Genomic DNA, 19,242 nt, shown 5'->3' on the forward strand with positions numbered 1-19,242 from the left:
TATGGGATTCTTTTGTTCACTGGATGTTTTACAACATCATGAATGTTGCATTTTGTAGAGATGCGTGGTTTAAGACTCTCCATTGAGCCATTAAAGCCCCTAGATCCTTTTCTCACATTAGTGCTGTTTATTTTGTTTTTTTTTCGTGATTTAGCTTTCTCCGGTGCTGTCTGCACACAGGGGAGGATATCAAATCACAGGGCTGTGCAAAGAATCAGAAATGCAGAGGGAGGAGAAGGCAGCTCTCTGCTGGTTTTTCTTTTTCTTTTTGTTGTGTGCCTGTGATGGTACTGTTGTTTTTTCCAGCTTGTCCACCCTTCCCCCCACCAGGAGAACTGAATCACACCTGCAAAATATTTTCCTCACGATGTGAACATGGAGCAGATTTAATCTGCTGTTGTCGTCGCCCTTCCAAAGGAGTGGCCCTCATGCCTGCTACATGCTGGGGTCACTGCATTGAGCTTGGATTGCCAGTAACGTTCTTGCAGACACAGAGGTATTCCTTTACACATTTGGATTGGAGTGACTGTACTGTAAGTGGGAAGGAGGATAGTACAGTCCATGGTGGTTAGTAACACACATACATGACACAAGATAGCCAGCTGCATAATAAATACTTGGGATTTGAGGAGCTGGTTCCTGAAGACATAAAGTGCAGGTACTGAGTTACCTATGGGTGGTAATTGGGGCCTTACGCCTGCTAGTATCAGCCTTTCTCTTTACTGACCAGTAAAGAAAGAGGCTACAGGGAAAGGCTAAGGGAAAGAGAATTTACATGCAAAGCTTTAACTAACACAGTCACATTATCAACAAATATATAAGTTCCTATAAAATTGGGGAGTCTTTATTGGATGTGACATTGTAGTCATTTTACAAGTGATGATCAGTGCTAATAATTGATCGATCTTTTGTTTATTAAAGACATAACTCAGAGAGTACTACCTTTGATATACTCTACTTACAAATTTGACAGTGGTGGTTTATTCAAGTTTAAGTTATCAAAGACATTTAGCAACAACTGATTGATATATTAGTATCCAACATGTTAACAAAATCATCTGTTGAGTACTGATTTAATTGTGCTTTGTCTGAACTCTAGTCTTTAATTGTTTCACAGTTAAGCAAAGGTGAGAATATTAGAGAAGTACTGTGTATTTATAAGAAACAGGGACAATAAACATTTCATATTTACCTTTAAAAGTGGATATTAGCCATCTTTCAGTATCTTAAGTGCTCGCCATGATAAAACCTTGTCCTTAAATAAATAGGTCTTTTCAGAGTTTTTGTGTTGTTCTAGGCATGCGTTTGTTTTAGCTATGTCTTATTCCAAATTGTCAAACAAATCAATGCCCTACATAAAGCCATGAATCTTTGTGTTTGCTCCATTGTCCTCTATTTAAAGTTCTATTTGGAAACTTAATGGAGTGTTTTGGTTTGTGTTGCTTTTTTCCTAAGGGGAAAAATCCTTTGGAAAAATGTGATGTAAAAGAGACTACTGGACATTTCCCCCACCCCAGCCCCCCCACAGAGAGTTCATGCTGAACTAAGTCAGATGTCACCAGTTCACGGCTGCAAATGTCTATTCTCTCAGTGGGGAGCAGCTAATGAACATGCCGTGTTCTTGCTTTTTTAAGTTCTTTTGGTTTCACCTCTGTTGTGGAGAGTAATCAAACAGATTTTTTCACACTTCAGATGTGTTCACTTGTTTACATGGTGACCAGATGTACAACCTGCCCTTCAAAATCCCAAACTGTTTCTGTGCTTAATGAGAGATCTCGTTGTCATTTTGGTTAGTTAAAATTACTTTTATGTCCAAATCTTCTTTGTCCCTTCAGTACTGTATTCTTTCAAAGTCTGTTCACAATGATTGAAACTTTGTGATTGAAAAATCACTCCATCAAATGGAGCGATGACATAGCTGAAAGGCCTTCAGGGGCCTGTACAAAATGGAATAAAAGGCTGTGAAATAGAGGTTAGGACCAAGGCCGAAGCCAAACCAATTTTTAGAAGATGGTGGGAAATTTTGTAAAGAATATGACTAAATTGCAGTGAAGTCTATAGTGGCAGTGATATGGTCTTGAAATTGCAGACCGGATCTGGCTTTTCGTTTTTGATTCCTCAGGAAATTTGATTTTAGGAAACCAGGGGTGTAGTGAGTATTACAAACAGTACTGTGCTGTCTATGTTATGGATCATGTAGTGTTCATTCCGTTTATTTGACATTTTGTTTCTTTGGGAAACCAGATCAGGCTGTGACTCAGTTGTATGGTTTTCCCATCAATTACTGTATAGCCCTTGCAGTGGTATTTGTCTTGGATTACCTGAGATCTTATTATAAGAAATAAGACATTTTTGAAGGAATAAGACATGCAAAGGTATCTGACTAAATTGGTCCCAAATGCACTGAATTTTTTCTGGTGCAGACCAATTTCCTAACTTTATATATTCACTACATAAGCCATTTTTGCAGGTTATTCCCACTAATGCCTAAGGTCAATTGCATGTCTGAATTCTACAGAAAACATTCTTTGTTCCCTAGTTTAAACGTATGACTTCAAAACGGCATCAATTTGTTTTTTGGTTCCAGGACCTCATATTGTCAGAAGTTTTTAATTTAAGGTGTGGGTTTGGGAGACAAGAAAAAAAATGGAATATGCTATATTTATTCTTTGAAGTACTGGAATATAAAATTGAAAAAAATAAATCTGTTGTCATGGGAACCTCTTTTCTTTCTTACCTGGAGGACAAATTGTAAACAGGACTACAACATTAAATAGTTGAGAATTTTAGATTTAATTTCATTTTAGAATTAACTCCCCTCCCTCAAACTGCTTTGTTGCTTACTTGAAAAGGAATGTATGTAAATGTCTGTTTTTATGTGTTTGTTGATAATATTGTGAAGTGTAATGCTCTTTTGTCATATTTCATTGATACACAACACAAACATTCATAATTATCTTGTAGGGCTGTATTTAAGTTTAGATCAATTAGTGGATTTAAAATAATGAGATTAATTGTGGAAAAAGTGTAATAATTATTCAGTTTGGTTATGTCACACTGACATGCTGTGGAAAGGTCTCAGGTGTGCAACAAAATAAAAAAAGACCATATTAAAAAGTGTGGATCCGGAGCTTTGTGTGGTTCTTTCCAGTACTGAACAAAAACATTGGACATGTTGTGTTCATTGAAACAAGCTCATGTTTCCTGTGGAGCTTCATGTAAAAACCTGAGACCCGAGAGTCATCAGGGAGAGCTGCTCCTGTCCTCCTGCTGCTGTTGCACTGTAGGAGCTCTGAGCATGCAGGGAAGGAAAGAAGCTGAAGGCCTGGAGGTGGCACCTATAGTAGGAGGATAAGTGTAGCTTGTCTTCATCAACCTACTGCTCTGCTCTTCTAATTATAGTAAAGGGACTTCATGCTTTTTCTTTTCCCAGCATTGCACATTTCTGTAGGAAGGGTAACGTAGGAACTGGATAACTCATACATACATTACTGTTGTAAGTAATTAAAAGTACAGTACTATTTATTTGAGGTAAACTTTTGAAAAGTCTATATGTCTTTAAAACAAATAAAAAACATAAGTGAAATGACTTTATTTTTCGATTCCCTGTCTCTTTGTGTACATTTTGTGAGGAATCCAATTAGCTTGGCAGGCTATTATACTGATGGGTTGGAAAACGTGAAGCCTTTTCTCCAGGCTTTCTCAACACTCAGACACACCCATAATCAGATCAGCTCGGACTTCCATTACTTAAGATTATGATAACTGGATTACCGCAGGCAGTGAGGGAGTCACAGCATCAGTTTGTCTTTCTATGTTATGGAATTGCAGTCGACATTAATTTCATCCAGAAACTTAACATCAATGACATCATATGTGTGGCGAGCCCATTTAGGCAATTAATTTTCAGCATTAATGCATTTTTTAATACACATAATGTTCTAGAATGTATCAAAGAAAAAAGTCTTAACAGTCTTATTTTAATTGATTAAACGCCCTCAATCTTGACAAGCACAAGTAAAATTACTTTCCTTTTCAATAAGCCACTCTCCTGTACACTAAGTGTTTTATATAGAGATGCCAGTTTGAAATAAAACAGTGGTATGATGATACTGTAGGAGGCTTATTTTGTAACCAGCTTGAGCTGTCCAAGTCATAGACAATGTTTTTTGCATAAAGGACGTACTGTTCATTCAACATTAAAAAAAGAAATGAACATTTATTGCCTTAACTGCATTAAAATATATTTGTTAGGCTGCTCATAATGCAGTCTTGCCCTACAAAATGTTCCCTATGTGGTTTCTTTCAGAAAATACCAAAGCTTCTGTTCAGACTTTGCTTTGAGGAGCTCAGAGGACAGTATGCCTGTTGCAGTTCTCTATTAGTTTGGAATAGCGCAGGCGCTGTATTGCAATGAAATGACAGGGAATTTCTGTAATCCTCCATGCAAACCCCTCCTCTTTTGCAGGGATCCTTTTTTTTTTCCAGTGAATGTAGCCAATCAGATTGCAGCACTCCACTACTGTCACACAGTACCCTATTTCTTCTTCATCTAATCTCTGTTGCCTCCTTCAGCTAAGCCAGGAGAACCTGACAGCTTTTTTTTTTAAAAAAAAGGTTCTTAGATCTGACCTGCAAGAGACGGTTTATCTAATGTGAACAGAAGGCAGCAATCAGCTGTGCTGCCTGGCGTCTGTGGGTGAGAGGCAATCTGTTTCTCTGCATGGAACATGTGTGAAGGAAGAGGTTCATTTCTAGTCAGGAGTTCATATCATCAGCTGTGTGACAGAGATCTTTAAGAAGGCACTGGGATGCGTTGCCTCGTCTGTGAAGAAAGCTTTGGAGGAAAACTGTGCCCATAAGGAGGATGGTCAGACTAAGATGCTTGTCTCCCTGAGTCTCCTCTCCAAGGGCATTAGTCATTAACTTGCTAAGCTACATCTGCTACTTGGCTAACGCTGAAGGAAAAGGCTTCTTAATCTGGAAATCCTGCAATGACTCCACTACAGTGACAGGCAAGCATATGTACAGTAGCAGCAAGTTGCCTCAAATGTTTTTTTTTCCCCTGTTTGAGCAGCACTATTCCGTTCAGCTGGTAATGAGAGGATAATGAAGGCAGAGCTCAGTGGGAAGAAGTATCGCATTATTGAGGCACAGGTGGGAACACTACCTCTGGAAACCCAAGGGGGGACAGAACGGCAAAAACTGAAGCAAATCACTCAGGACCGATGGTTTACCATTAAAAACTAGATAAAAAAAAAAATTAAACCGCTTGTCAGCAGGCTGTCAGGACACTCCTGAGCGCGAGCTCCGATTCTCCTGCCGTAGATGTTTAGTTCTGCTTGTGCTTCTTAATCGGCAGAAGCACGCGGTCTCACTACAGCAGCTGCTGGGGTTTTTTTTCCCTGCCTCTCCTGTCAGAAGCACATCTCTCAGGGCTCTGGCCTCTCCTCCTGACTGAAACGTGTTCGGAAAGCAAGAAGGGAAGATGCCGGCCATTCTGGTGGCCTCAAAGATGAAGTCTGGACTGCCCAAGCCCGTGCACAGCGCAGCTCCCATCCAGCATGTCCCAGCCAGGACTATTCCCCAGCCCTCCTACCTGAAGCTGGGAAGCAAGCTGGAGGTCTGCAAGCCCACCTACTCCAGCCAGATCCCCCTCAAATCACCCCACGGGCACGAGAATGAAGGGAATGGGGCTCCCCAGAAAAAGATTAGCATTGTAGAGAATGGATTTGACACCCAGGTTAGATCACTGCTTGTGTTTTTTCCATTTCTGTGTTGTGTGGGTGTGTGTATGTTTTAGAATAATGTTTCTACAGAGGAACCATGCTTTCTTTCTGTTTGCTAGGTAATGCATTGGAGGCATAGTTGTAACAGTCGTACTGGCTATAATCAGAATTAATAATGATGGTGATGGTTATTAGAATTGGCACCTTAGTGTATGTGTAATGCATAACGTGTCCCTCTAATGTGAATATCATTTTCATTGATTTGCGGGTGTTCAAGTACATTTCATGTGCATGTGTATGGTTAATTGTTTTTTTGAAGACCAAAATCTGAAATAACTTCACAATTAGTGTTTTCAGTGTCTGAAAATTTTAGGTTCTACTATTGTCCACTTTTATTTTAAGCATTGCAATCCTATAAGTAAAAACTGAAGAATTAGTCTGAATGTAGGGTTGCTGTAAATGTCATTTTTTACAGTTGACATTGCTTAAGTAATATGCATTTCATATTACTGCTGGTTATACATCTATTAATAGGATAATGAGAATGCTGTGGAAATATATTCATAAGAGGTATTGGCTAATACAGTAAGCTAAAGTGTGACCTATTTCCTGCTGGTATTGTATATTCAAGAAAAGATGTTACAGACATTTAAAGGCTAATATATTCCTTTTTCCTCTTCTGTATTTAGTATCTCAATGTTTTAGGTGGCAGCCCTTATGTTGACATTTTTAATCCTTTTATAACTCCAGGATATGATTTCATAGTTAAAGACCCTGTGATATTCATGCCGTGTCAGGGTTGTAAAAAGAAATGTGTTTATAAGTCCTGTGCACATTTCCAGCCCTGATCCACTCCTTGTGAGGATTTACGTCTCTAGCATATCTCTTTGGTTACATTTCCCCAAGAAGAAAATGTAAAAAGCCCACAGCGTTGTCCTTTAATGGGCTTACCGTGGAATTAAATGCAAGTGATAGACAGCTGGTTTAGAGTGATCCTTGCTACTGCATATAAGCTCCTACCAGTTTGATATACTGTAAAAGCTTCATGCGTGTGGGGGTGTTGTTCTCTGTATGTGCTTGTTGCTAAGGAGGGTTAGTATCTATTTAAAGATAACGTTAAAAAATTCTAACCTTTACGAAACTAGCTGGCACTCTCTGTTGGCAAGTAAATTTAGCCATGAAATATATAGCCTTCACATAAATTCTATCTTGGATGTTATAGAGGAAATGTGGTGCACTGTGCACATATTAATAGGTCTTACAGGGATATAGCTGATAATTTAAGGCTTGTTCAGGCAGGGCACTACAGCAGATTTTTAAAAAAGGGCTAGGATCATAACGTTTTTTATTTTTTAAAGGCAGGATGTTCTGCAGTTCTATAATTGAAAGTGTGGTAATTTCTAATTTAGATTGATCTTTGTGTAATTGTATTCTATCTGGGATATAGTGTGTTTGAATTAGTAGGTTATTTCAAGATGTTTTTAAAAAGGGTAGAAAACCAGTAACCTGTGACTCTGCCCCATCTGGCATCTATACAGAGAAATGTAGTTTTGTATGCAGTTCATGCAATTTGAACGTTTACATAGTTTAGCCTATATTTTACAATTTGTATAGAGTTTTCATATTTATTAAGCTGTCAGACCTTCTAGGACTCTCATTTTTTGTTTTGATTCTAACTGTAGTTAGTATCACCTTTCTCATATGTGTGTTATCGCTGCCAATATATTGTTGCTAAAATGCCAAAAATATTTTGCACACAGCGCCTTGTTTTTGTTACATCTATAAACTGTGCAAAAAAACCACAAATATATTCCTTACCATACAGGAAAGTAGTTTAAGAAACTTGGTAAACCCCAGTGTCACAGTGAAGTGGTATAGATAATTAAGAAGTCATGGATTGGACTTCATTAAGCTTTTAATGGGGATATGCATCTGTTAATATTGCAGATTCTGTTATCTGGTATTCCTGGTAATGAAACTGTAAATTAGTAAATGATTAAACTTATTAGAATGATTGCTGAGTCATAGTATGAGATAATTAAATGAATAAAAGATGCTTTTCAATGGAACATTGTAGAAATGTCTGTTGTGACCTGACTTTTAATTGTGTAGTGAATTGTGAGTGTGAATGCCTATTTCATAATATATGAGTTCTATCTTGTATTCTTGCAGTATGTCCCCAAGTCCCTGTCTCAAAAAAACTAATTACAAAAACTGATTGCATGTGACCACCATCAGTGTTGGTCTCCCTCCTGGGAGTGAAAGGTATTGTCCCAATTATTGACTTGGTTCCTTGTGAAGAAGGAAGCTTCCTTTAGCAGGGATCTCTCTGACTGTATAACCATCGTATTTTAACATCTGTTTGTTTTCTTTTGATTTAGCTTTACTGAAAATAGCTTTATTATGTATTAGATGTACTCTGAAGCTTTCAAAAGTAAGTAACTGCAGCAGTTTCTGGTGTGAAACCTGCAATGTGTGCCTTAATCATTGCAGCTGAAACTATAGAAAAAAGTACATTCTTTTCCCATTTTTATGTAAATCAATTGACATTTCATACTAAATGTACATTACTTCTCGTTATTTGCTGAAATTACTAAATTACTAAATGTCTTAGAGATAAATTGTGTTACAGGTTAAAGTATATTGGATTTTAATATATCACGATTAAGTGTTTATTAAACATGAAAACGTACCATCTCAGCATATATCCAAAGGCACTTCATAACAAGTAGCTAAAACAAACATCTTTTGTCAGTGCATGTCTGAAGGGGGAGTTTAAAAATCAATATAATCAATAGGAATTGGATTGTGAACAGCAACAAATTTGGTGTTTTCCGATTATGTGTAGCACAACTGTTTTCAAGTCAATATCTGAGATGTGTGTTTTTTTTTTCCACCAAAATGTTTTGAAAGGCAGAAATAATTTTACAGTGCATTGCAGATGTTGCGAAGGTATTGCAGGTATTGGCTCTGATGGAATGCACCCATAATTGCAGTTTCATCATTCAAAATACAAACACGGGGGCAGTTTAGGATCCTTTATTAATTAAAGATGTGGATATAAGAGCTGTGATTTTAAATAGATGGAATAATCCATTTTAAGGAATGTGATTAATAATAACTCCAATATTTCAGCAGTACAGCCAGGGTACTACACCATCTGAAGAAGTCCTAGTGCACGCAGACATCTTAAACTAGTCACTGTAGGTTAACCCTGGGAGCAAATGAATAGTGGTGGACAGTTCAAAGTGGTTTTAAAGATGTTTGAGCAAAACTGAGATGGCTGTGGCTTGTGGGCAACCATCTGCAATTTTCTTTGATGCCATCTGCTAGGGCAGAGATAGGAGCTGTTGGAGAGACATGACATCCTGCAATTACACAACCAAGTAACTACTGGTTACACTTCCAGCCTTCTGCAATTTAAAACAAAACCTTGTTGCTTTTCTGACATCAATGTAAAAATAAAACGCAGGATTTGCGAGACTGACCACAGACACATTGTTTTTCTTCCCTGTGTCATCTGTTTGAGCTTTTTTGGACTGTGATCATATACAGTATGAGAGAGACAGTAGCAAGCATCTGCTATTCAGGTTTTGTATCTAATCTAAATACACTCTATAATGGCAGCTTTGCCATTTTTATTTCACGGCCGCTGTCTCTACAATGTTAAGAGCGACTAACAACATTTAAGATCATTGGTTCTTTAATGTATTAACATAATATTGCTTTATGTAGTTGATCTTTGAATACCAGCACACAAACTCACAAATCCAGGCTACCCCATGACTCTGAAATCTGTTCAAAGTTCATAAGCTGTTCAAAGCTTTTCATAATTAAAAATTCTTTGTAACGTGTAAGTATTGTTTTGTAATACTCTCGTTGTAACACAAAACGTGTTGTGCATTGCATTGCTGGCTTTGAAGAAAATGTTTCCTTTGAGCAGAATTACACAGTAAATAATGTGAACTAATGTCATTTATCACTTTTTAAGCTCTGAAGCAAGGAATTTCATAGCTGCTGAAGAGTGTGATGTGGTTGCTTTTAAACGTCATGATTGTTTTCCTTGTTAAATTCTGCATAAGAACATAAGAAACGTTACAAGTGAGAGAAGGCACATCAGCCCCAAAAATCTACTTTTTCATTCCAGACAAAGAGAGAAACTGCAGTCCGTATTGAACCTGTTATGAAGTACAGCATCTAATATGAACTGCACAGACCAAAGGTGGTCAACTGAAAAAATAGTGCCTCCTGCTGGTGTGTAGTCTTCCTGGATGAATTATTACGTGGAATTGTTAATTGGAAGATTTGTGCTGTTCTCTTTCACATTTGTCTAATTTTTTCCACATTTCATATTTTTCTGGAAATTGTGCCAATTGGCTTCTTAAAAAGGAGAGAATCGTGTGCATTGCTGACACTTTGAAAAAACATTTAACCTTATTTCCCAATCAGGAACCTTTTCTGATATTAAAAAAAAACATACTATGTTAAGTAAATAGAGTTGAAAGTTGAGAGATGAAAAAGAAAAACCCCCAATATAATCTGTGAATTCCTATCTGTTTTCTTTGTTACCATTTCCACCCTACTTTAACAGAAGGGGAACCGCCGTAACCTCTATGAAAGTATAAAGATGTAACCTTTTAACTTAATTTTCTGTGGTTGGGTAGAATTTGTGATTTCTTCATTTGTATCATACACCATCTGTTTAACTTCAATCCAGTGCAGAGTTTGTGGGAGTAGCTACTGTAGCTTGGCTAATGTCAGGGCAGCGGCTGCACTTTCTGGGTTTGGTGGAGCACAGGGTTTATGCTACACCTCCAAAGTGCTCCTGGCTTCCTGTGAACCACATGGTCAAGCTGTTGCAGCAGAGCTGAGTCTGTTTGCTGTGGGTCATGACCTTGAGCGGTACAAGCCCTGGACTTGGAAATGGTACATTTTACTGAGCAAATACAGAGAGTTAGGTATGTAGTACCAGAGTGTTTTGTATTTCTTGTACGTCTTATGATCTACAAAACAATACAACAGATCTTCCCTTTGTGCTATTTGTGGACTGACATTGATATATCGTGAAAATAAACTGAGTGGTACAAATGTTTTGCCCCATGAGAATCAATTTTTGCCATGTACTTTTGTGAAAGTATTGAAAACTGCTGCTTAGTCTCAGAAAACAAGGCCTGTGTTGTGAATTAGGTTTTGGCCTTTCTTTGTATCCATTATGGTGGGTTTTTGTGCCAGCCTGCCAGCTGGAGTGTCATGTCAGTCCAGATGAATTAGCAGAGCAGCGTCCTGCTGACATACATAGTTAACTTGATTCCTAGGTAAGGAATGTTTTGGCGCCCCCTAGCGTTTGAGAAATGGCAGATCTGAATGTCACTAGTTGAAGAACAGATGTGAACTGGCACTTGAGCAGCAATCCTTGCCATTTTGAAAATTGCTTTTGATTGCTCAAAAACTAAAACAATCATGCAGCCTGAAAAATGTCCTATGACAGGTTGCCAGTTCTGAAATGTCTCATTTCGCAAAATTTCGATGGATCCAAGTGTGAAGAATTTGTGTGCATCAAATTTCATGCCTGAACAATGATGAGATTAATTGCAAGCTGGTTTTCAATCATTATTTTACTGTAGCAGTATGAATTAAAATACTTATTTATTAAGCATCACTTCATCTATGATTTGAAACTGGATTGTCAATTAGTGTCCAAATTAAATAAAAAGAGATGCTTACACTTGTGTGCTTGCCTCACTGGAGACATAGACACATAAGCTTCAATCCCTGATGTTCATTCTTTAGGTTGGTTCTCTAATCACAAAGAGACATAAAAAAAAGTCATGAAGTATATAACTTCCAACCTTAATGACTCCTTTTGAATTAGTGTCATTTGTTTTCATTGTAGTTACTAAAAAGCATTGGTTTATCCAAAGGAAATTACAGAAATTAACAGCTGAACCATGTACCCACAACTGCAGCCGCAGAGTGAATGTGATCAGGATTTGGATTTTATTTTTTATCTGTAGGCTGGATCATGCGAACGCAGAGCAAACTTGTTTAGTCTAGGAGGTCACAGTACACAATGCAGCCTCAGGGTAACCTCCATAACTGACCAATGGTACCACCAGGCATTCTAGTATATAAGAACGCATTGAAAAACAAAAAAGCAAAAATAAGAATGAGCCTGGTCTCTAAGCTGCATCTATTAATGTTGTAGTCATGTCACCATTTGTGCAAATTCAAGCACACAGCTGCATTTGGTTCTAGCTGGCTGAACTGGTCAGACTACTCTGAGAAAATGTATAGGCCCGCCCTTTTCATAGCCAAAGCCCAAAATTCCCAGATGGTTCCAGGAAACAAAAAAATCTGTACTTGCGTAACAGAAAACCTCTCTGAGTTTATTAGCCTGGTTGGTTGTCCCCAGCCTTTTAACTTGAAACAGCTTTGTTCTACACACTACCCACCTTCCGCAAAAACGTCTTGCAACTGGAAGCAAACCATTTATAGCCAGCAAAGCTTTGTTCTTCAAAAGAACTGCTGATGTGTTTCTGTACTGTGTCATTCCATTATGACAGAGAGGTGATAATTGCAGGAAGAATATTGACTTAACTTGCTTCTGTCTAGTTCTTCTGCTATGCATATTTGGTGCTGCTAGGATATACCACAGAATTTTCCATGAAAGCATACGCAGAATTGGGTATTACTGCAATATGGTTTATGCAGTACAGTATAATTAAAAATACTGTACACATTTCATATTTTGCCTCAGTCTTTAAAGTAACATGTACGTTTTCAGCGATTTTGCAATTATTATTTGTGAAGACCACTGCTTTTGGGGAAAAAAGCAAAATTACCTTGTGCTGTAACTGTGAAACGAGCTATGTAACTTTACTTTTGTAATGTAAAATTGTTGTCACTTAAAGATTCACGGAGTGATCTCTTTTGAGGGTGAGTATTTTCTAGTTTAATTTTTAGATGACGAAGGGTTGGCAATGTCGTGCGTGCCATGTGTCAAATGCCTGTTAATGGATGGAGCAGTTGGCTAATGGCTTGTAAATGACTTTTTGTCCACAATCAAGACAAAACTCCTTATGGGCAGTAGCTGCCTGTAGAAACAAGCCCGTCTTTGATATTCAGTGTGGTATTTGGTCAGATGCAGAATTCTGCTGGATTTTTAAGCAGGCCAATTTATCTCTCCTACACTGGGAAATGAGCTCTGTGAACATACACTCTGCAAGGAGCAGCATCAGATTTGGTATCAGCTTGACAGCAGGTTCTCATTTTGTTATAAGCGTTGCCTTACGTGATGACGCTGAATGTGTGTTACATAAGGTGGCAATAACTCCACTCTGTTTCCTCAATAAGTTTCACGAGCATGGTGTAATTTGTGCAAGGAGCCTGCTGTGTTAGGGGGAGTCTATTATCCTGGCACCGATGGGGCTCTGTAGCTATCTTTGTTACTTTGCCAGAGTCCACTTTATTGAACCTGTAAGGAAGAAAAGCCCTGCTTCTTCTCCAGCTTTGCATTCCACCAGAAAATTGAATTTAAGGCAAAATGTATAGCTTCAGGCGAAGGTTTTTATTTTAATAAAATACATAGTGATTTAACAACAGTAAAAATCCACATAATCCTTTGATTAAGGTAGTGAAGTTATTTCTTATGACTCATGAATTTAGAATATCCTACAGTAGAAACAAGGGTGCTTTTTTCTTCCATAGCGATTGTGTTTAACGTTGCATTTTCCGGCGTCAACTTGTATTCTGATTTCCCTTGCCTTCAGTAAGCTCTTTTCAATGTTTTGCTTTTCTGAGCAAGTTAGTACATGTCAGTTGGAAGCTTTTGAATTATTTTTATTGAGAAATGAAAAAAGAAGCTTAAGTCAATACCAGAGCCCACTGCGGCTCGTCCTGGCCAGAGCTCTTCATTTCTGTAGGGGTAAGCAGCCCAGAGCGCATGACTCCCCCACTGATTGGGACACTGGTCCATCACCGGGATGATCCCCCAGCAATGCTGAACCCCATGTGTACAGCATGGTTGACTGGAGCCACTGGGGTACAGTATCTCCTTCAAGGCACAACAGCAGTGTCTGCAGTGGGGACTCGAACCCACAGCCTCTCAGTTATGAGATCAAAGTCAAAGTCACTACACTCTGCTACCCCCATTACTAAATTAAAGTAAAATACAGTAATTTTCACTACGTGTTCTTCGTGTTTTATGTAGTAAGAGTACCTCTAAAAGAAAAGGTGATACACACAGGTACAGGCTTTGAGGGAAGTGTTTGTTTTGAGCTGAGTTTCTACAAGAAATTGTTACTTATTGATCCTAGAATGCGTTGTATCTATTGCTGTCCACTGTGTCATTGAGGTTCTATTGAGCGTCTTGTTTCTGAAAGGCATACATGTTGGCAGGTTTCCATTGATGTCTCTGCTCTTTTGTGAGTCTCCAATGTGGTTAAGGAAGTTTTTCCTCATTGTGAGTACACAAAACCTTTGCCTTTAGTGTAACATGCAAAAAGAACAGGAGGACAAAAGTCACTCTTCTTAGGCATTCAGAACTAACCCAATGATTATTTAAATGCCATCTTTGTTTCAGAATCTGTAGCATTAAGCAGTGCTGACATTTGCAAGACAATGACTTCTACACATAACAAAATCAACAAACTGTCAGGTCAATTGACAATTTTCAATGGGAACACTATTTTCCTTGACAACATGAGATGCCCTTTTAGTTTGGAAAATCTAGTTGTAAGCAGGATTTATAGGTCGAGTTAAATGAAGAAGGAAATGCTCATTTTTTATTCCTACGTAATTAAGCATATCTAATGCATTAGATTTGTTCAATTAAGGAAGAAAGTCACTTTAAAAAGATATCAGAATGTACTGCAGCATATACTATTACAGCTAAGTAACTTGTTAATTCAGAACACTTCATAACACTTATTTCCTATTTCCAGGCAGCCTCTGGGTTTATTCAGATCAGTGAAACCAGTGTTAGACTGACTGTCTCTAGATGGGCCGTACCAAGGAATATGATAAAGACAGGAGTGTCTATATCTAGGTTGTTGGCAGGTTCTTATAACTGAGTGACAGAGCTCTTCCACATGAATGCTATCGTGAAGCCTGGGGTGATTTGCTAATCCGCACCTGCAGTGCTGTGTCCCTGTTCATTATACTGTACATTGAAACTGGCCAGTAACAAAATAAAAAAACAAACACACTGACAACTTTCTCTAAGGGCTTTATCAGTGTCACGTGTTCTATATGATTCAAAGTATTCTTTTCAGTAAATACTAGTGACATTTTTAAATGAAAATAACTTGCAAGAATTTTGAAAGTGTTTTATCCTTCAGTAAAATTGTATTTTACTGAAATTGTCATTATATTGTATTCTACTTGTAGCAGATTTAATGGAGATAATGGCTGAGCACACCTGGCAAATTGAATATTTCATACACTGTATCTCAGAAGGAATTTTGTGACATTAAAAGCCACATACCCTTTTCATCTCCCATTATGAACTGATGTTGCAGATGCACATCTGCCTAAGTAAAACGAAATGCACCTCAGTAGTTCCGTTTTGCTTTGATAGCAGTCTTGGCTTAATTTTCGCACAGATTTGTTTTTAAATAAAGCATGCTGGCAAATGTGTATATCAATATATCTGATGCTGAAAAGCACTTATGTTTTGAGTTTTATGCATATTTTTAATAAATTGTTCTTGCTTTTGTAAGCCAGGGTTATTTTCGCTGTGCAATGCTTCAGAGTTTTTTAAGAATTAAAAGCTTACAGCATTGCCGGCACAGTAGCAATGAAATTAATGCATTTATATCTTTATGGCAGAAGAGACCTAAAGAGACAAGACATATCCCATAACCCCCCCCCCCCTCCAACAAAAATAAACAAAGAACTGTTAGTTCTCAGAGATTTCCCTTAGTTTTCTTGATTGTGGTAGTTGTGCTGACAATGATTGCTTAGGTTAAACTCATTCATTAAGTCAGGACATCTGTTTCCTTTTATTTTCTCTCCAGTTTTGCTCAGCTAGAGAGGCTAGAAAAATGGCTTTTTGTTAAGGTGCTGTTTTTGTGTCACTTGTTTCACGTGTATCTTGATGTTACATAGCCTTTATGGTCCCAGGAGCTTCCAACACAGTATGCCACTACATGTGATCGTGTCTCTTTCATTTTAAATGTGTGAAACCAGTTTTCTGTCAGTCTGCAAAATCACCATACATTCTCAAGAAACAGCCGAAGGTGTCACCCTTGTTGCTAGGCAATTAAAACAAAGTCACAGCCCTTAGTGGAGATTTTTAAGTTCAAGAAAACAGGGAAGATTTTCTTTGCATAAAAAAAAGATATAACCATCTATTAGAACAGGCATCTTGCTTACCTCTTATCATGTGTGATGCATTGTGCTTGTCTGTTTTTTTTTATTTTGAAGTATACATTTTTTGTTTCTATTACTAGTTTCTTAGTTTCTTAATATGCTTTTTTTCTGGTCTATTACACGTGTAAAAATTATTGTGAAATAGTTACAAGGTGTAGACTACCCAAATTTTTCTTTGCAGTCTACCATGTAGCTTTGCCCTGACGGGCAGCACAGCACAACATTTTTAAACGGTTCTACAGAGCCATGGGTATTAGTTTGAGGTCCTTGGAAAAAGATGTGCGGAATTCAAATTAGTTATGATTCACCCTCTGTTAAGGGAACATGTTTCAGATGAATGCAATGCACTTATTAATTAGAGAGTTGCACATGGATTCTTGTAAACCAATTAAGTTCTTTAGTAGTACATATCAAGGACTGTGATTTTATATTCATGAACAAATATCTCTGAAATAGATATGCAGAGGGAGGAAAAGCACATTTTTAAGGAGACTTTATAAAAACATCAGCAGGATTTTATCATCAGGTTCTTCTTAGTCATGTCAATCAGATCTCTCCACAGAGGGTGGCAGTAGTGAAAATGGTTTTGTATTTGAAATTAAAATTCTTGTGTTGACATCCATTGATTTGAGAAAGCATTTGAAGATAAGTACAGAGCACTGAATAATCTTTCGGCGATTCATACTGAATTTTTTCAGCTATGGCATCCTTGGCAAAAAAAACAACAGTTCCTTGGGTGTCAGGTACAGAAAATATGCTCTGTGCTTTCCGTAGTGCAATGGATGTCCTTCAGTGATTTATATTTGACTTCCTTTCCTATTAATTGAGCCCAGCTAATATGATTACCAGAGGGAGCGTTTCACCTCGTATTAACAAATCAAATTCTGAAAATGGGGAATAAAGTGCACATTGATGGCCTGTGTCTCTGAAAGAAATGAAATTGTCCTCGTGTGGCTTAGCCCTCAGCATCGTGCTGCTTCTCTGTAGATAAGTCTCTCACCCCACTGATGAAGTAAAGTAGGTGACAGTGGTGTTTGTATTATGGAAAGCGTCAGTGCAGATGGTCTTCATCCTTTCGATATGTATTGTAAGATATATCAATGGGGGGGGGAGAAACAAAAAATTGTTTTGTGTGTATCCATGTACAATGCACATGTAAAAAAGTCCCTGTAGCACGTGTAAATTTGTGCTAAATTTGTTTTGAATGTATTTTTAATTCACAACTGTTCAGCAAGTTTTACCATTGAAACGTCAACTACAGTTAGCATTGAAGCCCAGGATAAAAATTCAGAATGTGAATCCATACACAGTCATATAGATACCTTTGAGCTCTGTTCACTGTCACCAAGCGAAACTGCTCTGGAACCAGCCTCATCTAGTGTGAAATCAAGATGCTTTTAAATGCTTTTCTGGAGGAGAACAGTTGTGGAGTGCTAAATTGCTTCTTTACCCCAGGATTATATGCACTTATTCAAAGGCTTGTCATGAGGCCTTTGTTATTTCATTTACCCCCAGAAGACCCATACATCTTACTCTGTGCTCTCCAGCAGGCTGTGACCCCTTCTGATTCTAAATGTTCCATGACAGACAGTCAGTGGGGTGCACAAAAACAAAAAGCCCTCGAAAGAAGATTATGTTTTATGGTCCATGGCTACTTAGGTCTTATATTTAAATCCTCTGCTTTTAAGAAACAGGACCTGGTACCTATTGTCCATGATGAATAGCTTAAAAAACTTTTTGGATTTTGTATTGCTAAAAATAATCAACCACTTTCTAAGCGTCATCCATGTACTGTGCATTTTAATACCTTAGATTCCCGTCATACTAAAAATCTCACACTTTGTGTGAGTCCATTACTGGCAGTCGGAATTCAGAAATGTTGGCACATTAAACTGGGCTTATTTTGAGGTTCTGGACTGGAATAGCTACAAACACAGGACATCCTTTTATTCCCTTTTACATACCATATGTGTTTTATTTAAAGAACACGGGGCCTGTCATGTAGCAATCTGAAATGCAGGATTTGTGGTAACTGAAAAAAGAGAAGAAAGGTCAAGAAAAATGTTGTACAAGGCAGCCAAACCCATGTGGCTTTTTTTTCCCTTTTACAGACTTGTGTACTTAGTGGAGAGGTATTGATAAATCTCGGAGTGGGAAGGGTTTTAAGAGGAATCCTTTCTTCTCCAGATGACGAATGGTCCATTGAAGCATGGATACCCAATGTGAGTGGTGCTTTTATCTGGCAGGGGGGAGGGGAAGACTTCCTTGTCCTGACTTTCACTCCTACAGGCTCCGACTGCTTTCCTCCCAGTGCCTTAACAGAAGTTGTTTGGTTTGGCTGAGGTCTGAGCTCTGGGGCTGAGGGTTTTTCTTGAGCACAGCATATACTGAAAAGTACACAGAGCTGAGCGGGCGTAGTGGCAGAAACTACAGGGAGAATTAAGGAAAAAAAAAAGGATTGGAGCTTTTTCGCCCTGGAGGAATGTAACTGCTGGATGCTGCTGTTGACCGATCAAATGGATCACAGATGGGCCTTTTTGGAGGTTAAGTGTCTTTGTGAGCTTTTTGGGGCCTGCTGTCTTTGGTCCTGTAGCAGGTGCTTGGCTGAGCTCCTCTGAGGAAGATGAGTGCAATGCTGTGGCGCTGGGAGCAAAATAACGTCACCATGAAGCTGGTAATTACTTGTGAGAGGTTTCCTGTTAGAATAAACAAGGGGACATTTTTGGGCAGTCTTGGAGGATTTAGGGAAACTTGGTATGTGTACAGTATATTGCTGTTTCAATGTGGAACAATTGAGAGAGGCGTTTTTCCTGCTAATAATGTTTATTTTTTCTCTTTATATGTTAATCACAGTTTTCAAGATTTAAGAAATGATGAAATGTGCTCCTGAAATTCAGAGAAGTCCTGCATTTTGTTTTGCGTGAAGTGGTATTGCGGGTTTTTTTTAACATGTTGAAAACAAAATATTGGCGTGCTAATATTTTGATTTCTTCCCCTCTAGGGAAGATTATATTGAAAAACATGCAGCTCCGATAAACTAACAAAGCAGCACGTATTTGTAGATGTTTGGTTTGTTTAATAACACGGCAACAATGAACAATGAATAAGTATAATATTCAGTCATTAATTTTATAAAGCAGTT

The 19,242-nt window shown here is 38.1% G+C and overlaps 1 protein-coding gene across 1 annotated transcript in view; it reads left to right on the plus strand.

Moving 5' to 3' along the window:
* Nucleotides 1–4,529: 4,529 nt before the first annotated feature.
* Nucleotides 4,530–19,242, plus strand: part of nav2a (neuron navigator 2a) — a 124,688-nt gene continuing 109,975 nt past the window's right edge. Inside the window, exon 1 of the mRNA XM_088934843.1 lies at nucleotides 4,530–5,743. Coding sequence (XP_088790969.1) covers nucleotides 5,489–5,743 — 255 coding nt within the window. The 5' untranslated portion in view covers nucleotides 4,530–5,488. The remainder of the gene's footprint in view (nucleotides 5,744–19,242) is intronic.

The sequence above is a fragment of the Atractosteus spatula genome, chromosome 16 (assembly GCF_055471065.1).
Source record: "Atractosteus spatula isolate fAtrSpa1 chromosome 16, fAtrSpa1.hap1, whole genome shotgun sequence".
NCBI classification, from domain to species: Eukaryota; Metazoa; Chordata; class Actinopteri; order Semionotiformes; family Lepisosteidae; genus Atractosteus; species Atractosteus spatula.